At 37.0% G+C, this 9,890-nt stretch overlaps 1 protein-coding gene across 3 annotated transcripts in view; it reads left to right on the forward strand.

The window, feature by feature from the left end:
- LOC107085465 (disabled homolog 2-interacting protein-like) overlaps window positions 1–9,890 on the forward strand; it is a 22,974-nt gene continuing 13,084 nt past the window's right edge. For 2 of the 3 annotated variants that reach the window (XM_015375782.1, XM_015375783.1), the window contains exons 1-5: window positions 1–843; window positions 6,700–6,836; window positions 7,620–7,698; window positions 8,830–8,897; window positions 8,998–9,074. In XM_015375782.1, the coding sequence (XP_015231268.1) occupies window positions 222–843; window positions 6,700–6,836; window positions 7,620–7,698; window positions 8,830–8,897; window positions 8,998–9,074 (983 nt within the window). In that variant the 5' untranslated portion in view covers window positions 1–221. Of the gene's footprint in view, window positions 844–6,699; window positions 6,837–7,619; window positions 7,699–7,916; window positions 8,171–8,829; window positions 8,898–8,997; window positions 9,075–9,890 lie in introns of those variants that run through there. The other variant, XM_015375784.1, reaches the window with a different exon arrangement.

The following is a 9,890-nucleotide window of genomic DNA, read 5'->3' on the forward strand; positions in this document are numbered from 1 at the left end:
CTACTTGCCTGTTGTTGTTGCCGGATAACGTTTTTTACGAGACAGGAAACGAGACAAGAACAGAGACTGAACCAGAGAAGACTACTTTGACTATGTTAGCAGAAAAAAAGCCCTTCAAGATAGCAGAAAGTCAATAAGGACGCCGGATAACCTCTTATGAAGGTAGTTAATGCAGATTTGAATTGGAGAGAAATTCAGCAGCAGGCAAGTTAAAGTCTGAAATGGGAACTGAAGAGAAAGAATCAGAAACTGCAACGCAGCCTCCATCAAAGCAGCAGGGATCACCAGAGAATGACTCTCCTGTTAAGGATCCTCAAACATCTGAGAGCACCGACCCTCTCAACACATACAAGTGGCACACTGGCTCCAAGGGAACGCTCAACGAGCAGAGAGAAGAAGGAGATGGAGCTGTAGCTCCCTCCACCTCCACTATCGACAAGATTCAGAAGGCCTCCAGCAACAAATGGAGCAAGATGCAAAACTGGCGCAAAGCCCTGAGTGAGGATCCTGGAGACAAAAATTCAACGGCTGGGAAAAGTGGAGAGGGAAGTAAGGCTGAGAAAGGTGCAGGGGGAACCAGAAAGAACCCATTCAGAAGAGCCCTGTCGGAGCCTCCTGGATCTCTGTTTGCAGCTCTGTCACCATCCTCCAGCTCTACCAGCGCAGCCCAAGCAGCTTCAGCCTCTTCATCAGCCGCCCCAGAGGCCTCAGCGAGCTCCTCTAATGACACCTCGCAGAAAGGAGGTGGAGGTGCAATCTTTAAAAAATACCTGTGGAATGTGACCCAGAAGCTCAAGAGGCCAAAGCTGCAGAGCCGCCACAGCACCAGTAATCTACTACCAGGTAACCGATATAATCTGAATCTAAATGCATTCAAGTGGGCAGAACGTTGTCGATCATTTACATGTTTATGATCATTAAAAAAAATTATTAGACTAGATGACTTCAGCTCAAAAAACATGCATGCTCCTACTCCTATGAGCATCTGGCTCCCATGTAGCAAGGTGTTCACCACATGTGGCCAAACTGTGATTTCCTGTTGCATTTCAAATGTTCTAGTGGCACAAAGGTGTGGTATGTGAGACCAGTTCTTTTCATTTTACTGAAGCATGTTATATTTACATGTAACCTCTGAGCTGACATGCTGAGAAGCGACAAGGAAGTTAAACATTACTGAAAAACAATTGTTACTACTGTACCTAAAAATCAGCTGACATTAAAAGTGGAAGTCATTAATTCAAAAATGAAACAAGCTGTATGCTGGCAGCTCACATGGAAATGAGTGACCTTAAGGTCAGAAAATTGAGATAAAGTTGATATCTAATCTATTAATGCTTATCACATTTTTTTGAATATATAAGTGAGAGAAAGATTGAAAATATTCTGGAAATGATTGGAGTCGACCAGTGATTTGTTAAGAAAAAAAAAGGTAGAGATATGTACAAAGAAGCTTCTATTTCTGGTGAAAGTAATTGAAAAATATGAAACAAAATGGTAGGACACCATGAATGATCTGCTCATTCTACCAACGCCTAAACCACAATGACCCCACCTCCCAGGCCACGCCCTCAATCTCTATCTTGTCCAGCATAAACATGATATATAACCTGCTCACCTTGGCTGTGCACATATTAATGCATTAACTGGTAAGTTATCAAACACCACCTAAATAAAACCTGGAAGGTCTATTTCTGACCTGGACATTGCACATCCTGGACCAGTGGATATTTAAAAACCTAATTAATAAAAGAGCATGTATCTGTAGGGAATTACTTATTGGAAAGCTTTATTAAAAAGAATATTAAATTGATGAAATTAATAACAGTAAAAATAAAAATGTAAACAAAATAAGAAGATTGGAATTAAGATGAAGAGGAAAAGAATTAAATGTTTAAAGATGAAAAATAAAAAGATGTGTAAGAATAAAAAATAATAATACACAAACATTATAGATGTAAAACACTATAATAACAGCAAAAAATATTTTGAAAAAAAAGAAAAAGCTTTTATTTTTACTATGACTGGGATTTCTGTGTGGATAGCTACTGTAGTCTATAAAAGCTTTTGGTTGATGATTGAAAGAGAAAGATCAGCTTAGAGCTCTTGACACAATGACTTCTAAGCAACAGCTGAACAGCATATAATCAATACAATAATAATTTTCTTACCAGTTTAACAAATACCGGTTTAAAAGTATCATATACTGCTTAAAATCTAATTATTGTGAATTCAAACAAACATATTCTGCCTGTAGAACAGAACAGAATTCCCACATCTGATAGAAATGATGCCTTGGATGCTGAGGAAGGACAGCACAGGGAGCAATAATGCCACAGTCCCTTTCCTAACTTCATGTAGTTATACTACTTACTGAATCCAAAGATAAAGTGATATTTTTGGCCAGAAAAAAAATTCCTTTCTTAAGAATTACACCTTTAATGAAGAAGGGAAATAGAAGAACTTGCACATTTAATTGTTTTCTAGTTTAGAGCAACATAATGTTAAAATTAAATGTATGTAGTATGTCACGTTGCTTTTTAATTTTCATTTTAAATGACTCTTGGTAGTAGCTTATAAAAAAAATATTTGTGTTTTATCATTTAAGATATTTTTGGTAATACTGGTTTCAGCCAATGACCTGGCCCATGAGGCCCTTTGGCAAATTAACTGTACATCTGAGAATCTTGTAGTACATAAACTAATTAACATTTCTGTGATTGAAGGAATGGCTATATATACAGTAAATTGAGCTTTTCTCTTAAACTTCCTGTAGGAGGAGGGGGGTGGATTGATGGAGTTTGTTAGACTCAAAATGCAAATAAGAAAAATACAACCTGTAAATCAAATGCCTATGCCACCCTGAACTGGAAACAACCCTCAGTGGTTAGCCACAGAGGCCGTCCATATCACAAAACAACGGTTCATTCTCAGTTAGTGTTTTTAATAGTACTGTTAGTTTATCATATGCAGAAACTTTTGACTAAGGGGATGACCTTGTAAAAATGCAAATAACATGATAAAAAACACTCATAACTTGGCTACCTTATATTGGCTCAACTACCATCACATTTTGAACATGCATCCTAGTAAATGATTTTAAGTTTGTTCGATCCACTTGGAATCGAGCTACATCTAGATTTACAAAACATTAATTTTAAGGACTGAACTATTGGCGTTCTAAAAACTAAACTGATTAAATGTTTCTATCAGTCTGAAAAGACAAATTAAAAGGCAGACTTGTGTGATAAAGAGTTGTGTATAATTGCATGAACCTGTAGTGAAGGCATTGTCTAAGAAACCAATTTCTGTCCAGCTCCTTCTTCTAATGGAAGATGGCTTTAAGCTTTTAGGTTATTCTTTTCATTTTTATTGGTATTGTTAGAAAACCTCTAACTCCTCATGACTAAAAAATAACTTTGAAGTTTTTTGCCAGTGCCTAACTCATCACCTTAATTACAAATGTCCAAAATTAATTCAAAAATAAAAGAGCACAGGTTTGCTGTCTAGATAAAATAAAATGGAAATTCTCTTTTTTTATGCACATTAACACAAATGTTAACTTTGTATACAGGTGCTTAACATTAGGCGGACCTACCCTGCCAACATGAAACAATTGTTTTAAAGTAACTAAATATGATTAAGTAAATGCCAAAAATGGTTGCATTATTTTTTTTTGGTGTGGATATACTGTCCTAAAACGTCTATTCTACAATCGTTGTTGTTAGAAATAAGCTTTTGTAGCAGCAGCGGTGGGCATCATCAGAAAACTTAAAGGAGAACTAAGATTCAGGGGGGGTGGGGGGGGTGGAAGCACCATGCTGAAGCATTTGGACGTAGACATTAGTGAGTAGGCTAATGTGCTCTCCTTAAAGCAATGCTGGCTTTGAAGGGATGCACACAACTCCAAATTGCACAACTGGTTGATAGGAGACATAAATGAGTGGATTTTAATTAATTAAAGGGCAAGTCAAGCTGATATCTGGAAGTAATTTTATTTTGTAAATTGATGAAAGGGGAGGAGCAGGTAAAAATTATAAACAACATCCTAAATATTCAGAGTGCTGCACCTGATTTAAGTTATTACAAGGATGGGCTTTATAGAGGGCTGCATTTATACTGTAGGTCACTTTAACTTACCGGTAATGTTATGATGATGAAAAATGACATATTGTCCAAGCAATTATAAAATGTTGCTGATTTACCCCAAATTCAGGAAAAACAAGGAAAAATATCTGATCAAGATCCACCAGATGCTTAATTAATACACCCTTCATTCCAAAAAATATATTTTTTTAAACCAAACCACACAATTCCGTAAAAATTCAAAAAATCCACTGGACTTGGTTTTCAAGATTTGAAGACGTTTGGCCACCTCTCCAGGAAGCTTTCTCAATTCAAATGTCTGGATCCGCAGTGAGTTTGAGTCTTATATAGACAATGCCTTGTATCGCTTGGAAACATGCAATGGTAACCGATGAATGGGTCTTAACGTCTTCAAATCTTGAAAACCAAGTCCAGTGGATTTTTTGAATTTTTACGGAATGACTATGACCTGGATGACTGAGAACCTTCATCAGCAAACCACACGATGTTTTGCTTCCCGTCCAGAAAGATTTCTCAATTAAAAATGTCTAGAGTAGCGCTGAGTTCCAGGCTTTATAAAGTAGCCAACACAAAAACATTGTTATGGCTTAGAAAACAAGCAAATTGAACCAAAAACAGGTCCACCCCATAGTAAAGGGGAGTCGTCACAGCTGTTATAATCCAGATGACCCGATAAATTGATCTTCCGTAAAATTCAATTCAGATTATTTATATAGCACCAATATTGGAAGAATCTTGGAAACGGAATGCCTTGAAAAATGCCTGCATTTTGTTATATTATCTATTATTAAGTTCGCTAAGATATGCTTTTAGAATGATGACTTTTTGTATGAAATTAATTTCATGAAGTTAATCTTATTTTGGTGAAGTTATTACAACTACAAAATAAAAAGATAAAAAAAAAAATAATGTAAACTATCAATTTTCAATGAACTCTTCAGATTTATCTACAATATTACTTCCATAATTAGGTATTTTTATACAACATAAATTATTGAAAATTTCATAATGTAAAAATTAATTCAGGTGAAATAATAGTGCTGTTTGGTAAATCAAAAAGCAATCAATGTGAAAAAGTGTTGAATGCATCCGATTCTTTTTAACAGCCACCTCACTCATGGTGATGATGGCATCATACATTGCCACAAAATCAGCCAATAAGATCTGCATCATGCTACTTTAATCTTTAAATACTTACCTTTTATGCGTGGACTCAACTGAAATATTTCAATTGTGCATTTTTTTAATTCAACAGTTCACAATACTTATTAAAGATGCTTATAAACAAGTTATCTACTGACTGAAAACAATCTGTACTGGGTAGAATTTTGGATAAAGTATTAATGGTATGTAGCAGATAAGACCCTTTAAACCTACAGTGAAATTCAATTCAGTTTATTTATATAGCGCCAATTAACAACACATGTCATTGCAAGGCACTTTACAGTTCACCAGATCATACAGTCAAATGGATTCATAGTTTTCTATCGAAGGAAAACCAGTTGATTGCATCGACTCATTGACTCGAAGGCAATCCCTCACACTAAGCATGCTTGTAGTGACAGTTGAGAGGAAAAAACTCCCTTTTCACAGGAAGAAACCTCCAGCAGAACCAGGCTCAGTGTGAGCGGCCATCTGCTGAGGCCGACTGGGGTTCAAGGAGACAGAAGCAGAGATAGAAAAAGCAGCTGTAAAAGGCGACCCCGTACTGTAAACACACAGCCAGGAAGACGAGCTCCGAGCCAACTCCCATGCCAGAGGACGAAGAGAGAACATCCAGACAGTCATAGTCAGAGAAACAGGACTACACTGAAAAACAGGCTGATCTCCAACATCTATAAACAAGGGTATTGATATCAGCAGCACAGCTGATATTTTTCTCCAGGATGGTGTCACAGCCAAACAGGAACAGTGGAAGAATAGAGATAGAATGTATCAAAATGATGAAATAGGGGTCCCTATGTCCTCCATCAGTGTAAGTCTATAGCAGCATAATGATAGAGATAGCTCAGAATAACCTGTGCCACTCTAATTATAAGCTTTATCAAAAAGGAAAGCCTACCCTTAAAATTAGACAGGGTGTCTGCCTCACGGACTAAAACTGAAATCTCACAGATGGCACAGAGGAAGCTGCACCATCAAGCAGCTTATTCTGAACATCCTTTTATAAGGTAGTTTAAATGAAGGTATGTTGTTGGGCCTGAATATTATGTTAACATCACTTTATTTATCTCTGTACAAGTGACTTTTTACCATCATTTCATTCATTGGGTAGCTCTTGTTCTACTTTTTTTCTTTTAAAGTCTGCAGACATTTTTTTTTAGCAAACATACACTCTGTGCAAATTAAGGAAGTAGTGTGTGAACATTGAGCTACTTAGAAACAACAGGATATGCACAACTCTTGGCATGTCATGAAGAAACAGATAATATCAGTAAATGGGTGTGGCAAAACACTGAGGGAGATAAGTGTCGTCATGTCAGGCTGTAATTACCATAACTGAAAAATAAACAAGGGTTAAAATTAACCCAAAATCATGGTTTGTCTCTGTATTTCTATCTTCTGTGTGTTTGTGAAATTATTGTCTTTTTGCAGGTGTGGAGGAGGTTGAAATAGCACATGCCTGTGAACCTCCAAAACAACAATGGGCTCCACTTCAGGAGCTCCCCTTATGGGACATCACCAACTGTGTCCTGGAAGATGGACAAATCCTAATTTCTCAAGAGGAAGAGGTACCAGATCTCAAGCAATGTATCTAAAAAAATGACAAATGTAAAAAAAAAAAAATAGGCAACTTATATTTTATGTAGGTTATGTGAAAAGGCTCATGATGCACAGAGTGGTGTATTTCAAGGTCTCATTTTCAGTCGTTTTGATGATCACAGCTTACAGCTAATGAAAAACACTTATCTAATATATTTTTCAGAGAAAAATATATTAGATCAGTAAAAATAGATGCTTACTGAAGAAACCTTCTTCTATGGTTATGTCATAGTCTATAAGGGGAAGACTTCTAGATTGACTGTAATGCAGCAGACAGTCACCCTCCACACGGAAACTAAACTCCAGCAGTCACTGCAAAAGAAGCCTGACTAGTTGTAGGCACATAGATCAATGGAAAGTTGAGTGGAAGGAAGACATGTAGAAGAAGATGCATAATGATGCATATCACCCAGGTGAAAAGGCATAGTGCCTTGTAGAACTGTATGGGGAAATTCTGACATTTGTTAGTCATCTTATTGATCTTATTAAATATTCTATATTTCCAATAAACTACATGTTGGCCTTTTGTTTGCTATAGTCTACTGTCAGTGAAATCAAGATAAATAAATCACTCTGTGTGGGATAAGTATTTACATTTTCTAGTATCACTTTTTTCATTGAAGTACTGGAATAAATTAAGTTTTTCACTCATAACTCATTGCACATCTATTCTAAAAGACGGTTGAGGAAAAAGAAAAAAGCCTTATAATGGAGAGTTTCAAAACGTGTGTGTGTGTGTGTGTCTTTCTCAGCCCGCGACGTGGATCCGAAACCGTGTCAGCAGCTGCTTGTCCAACCTCAGCATGCAGAACATTGCTGACATCGATGCAGGTCAATACACACAAATGTGAAGTAAAGTGAGACAAAAATGTACCAGTGCTGGAAAAGGATCTGTTTCTGACATCAGGCCAGTGATTCTGCACACAGTCACAGCGGAAATAGCTGAATGTTTGATTGTGAGGTTGACTGTCAAATTGCTTCCTCCATGCGTTTTTGAGGAAGATAGCATCGGGGCTTGTTGCTTTAGTAGTCAGATGAAAAGACGCAGAGAAACAGAAGCAAAGGGAGGAGTGAAAAAGCATCTTGTTTGCATTCAGCTTTAATTTTAAGAGAACATCAGAACCTGCAGCTTCAAGGTGCTAATCCTGCATTGGTTTTGTTGGTGAGCTCTTTTTGGAGAGGCATATCTTATTGCACAGAGGAAGGAAATGTTAAAGACAGCTTCTTGAGTAACAAGACCGTTAAACGCCTTCGTACTAAATGATGGGATTTAGACGCTGGATTGTTTGCGGTGGGTCTTTAGGTAAGCAAATGCTCGAATCTCTCTAAATCATCCAGATCTTATCCCCAAATTCCTTGTTGATAGAATGGATACCCCCCCCTGCAACTTCTACTATATTTTTAAGAGAAGACTCTAGACTTAAAAAGAAGAGGAAAAGATGTTTTGAACATTTTTAAGAAATACATTTGCTTAAAAAACGAATCTCTGTATGTTAGACAGATTTCTGTAGCTACCGTCATCCAGCGACAAACCACATCCTCTCTGGCTCATTTTTAGTTTATCACCTATTATTGCTGCTTTTGGTAAATGCTTTCTCCAGTAAACAAATATACACTTTCGGCATTGGGAACCGTGATGCTGAATTTTACTTAGGAAATGTGTCACAGACCTTCTTTTAAAGTAGGAAATGCACATTTTAGTGACAGTTGCTGTTAAAGAGTTGGTAATAAGAGTCTAGGTCTACCAAGCAAAATACACAAAATCATAAAGCTACGTAATATGATAGTATCAGGTAATCTTTCAAACATTAGCTTTTTTTCTTCACTAGCTGAAAATGTCCTCAGTGAAATGTGTTAGGAATGGCAAAAATTTGGAAAACATTTGCTTTTTGAAAAAAACATCTTGTTTGAGTTGGACAAATCTGTCTTTCTCATGTTAACACTTTTCATGTCAATCTTCAGAATGCAGTCCAGACCAGGTGGGCATTCCAGATGGTCCTCTGCCAAAACGCCAGGAAGGTGGCGTACGGGTGAGTGAGCATCACATAATCTGTGGGCCAAGAATGCATTTCTTCCATGGTAAAATACATAATCACCCCTAATTATTCTACGTAACATCTTCCACCTCAGGGAATGATCAAACGCCGCCTGAACAAGGACAAAAGGAACAGTGCCACCCAACTGAACCCAGGGCTAAACAAACTCAGGTAGAACACAATTTATTTTGACAGGGTCAAATATTTTGAACTCCCTTGGGTTTGCATCCATAAAAATAAATAAATCTACTCTCTTTAAGTTTCTTACCACTATCCTAAATTGATTTCATTGTGCTGATTTCACAACATTAAACAAACGACCCATGATAAAAGTGGACACAGAAAATTACATAGACTAGACTTGTGTCAATTAGCATCATATGTAAGTGCACGAGAGAGTTTTGTTTTTTAAGGGGTGATGTCTTGTGATTTTAAGGAGAAATGTGGCCTTTAATACGATTTAACTGCTGATAAAAAATAACATTTTAAGCCCTATGATGACCTACTAACCAGTCCTGGGTTTTTGTGCGTTGTGTCACTATGAGCATTGGATATAGGCCCAAGCCTCAATACAACTTTGCAACAATGAGTGTTTACAGATAATTGAAGGACATGTATTTGTTCTTTTCTTTTTAACACTTAGTAATTTGCGCTCGCAAACTGGAATTTTGCGCGAGGGGCTGAACCATGGTTTGCGGGTGATTTAACAAGAGTGATTGCGTAACTGGTGGCAGGCGCAAAACTGTTGGAGACAGGACAGGACCCTATTTAAATGATGGTTTTGCACGTTTTGTGGTTTGCAGCAAAGTAGTATGTAGTTTATACAAACTAGTGCATTAAGAAATTTTAATCTTACAGTGACACCCCCACCCCCTCCAAAACAAAAAAATATATACCTATATATATATATATATATATAAACTTTGGCAACATTTATTCCCTAAGGTGGTATGTGGCTGAATTTCTACTTCACTGCAGTAAAAAAAA

Source organism: Cyprinodon variegatus, unplaced genomic scaffold, assembly GCF_000732505.1.
Source record: "Cyprinodon variegatus isolate N-32 unplaced genomic scaffold, C_variegatus-1.0 Scaffold126, whole genome shotgun sequence".
Taxonomy (NCBI): Eukaryota; Metazoa; Chordata; class Actinopteri; order Cyprinodontiformes; family Cyprinodontidae; genus Cyprinodon; species Cyprinodon variegatus.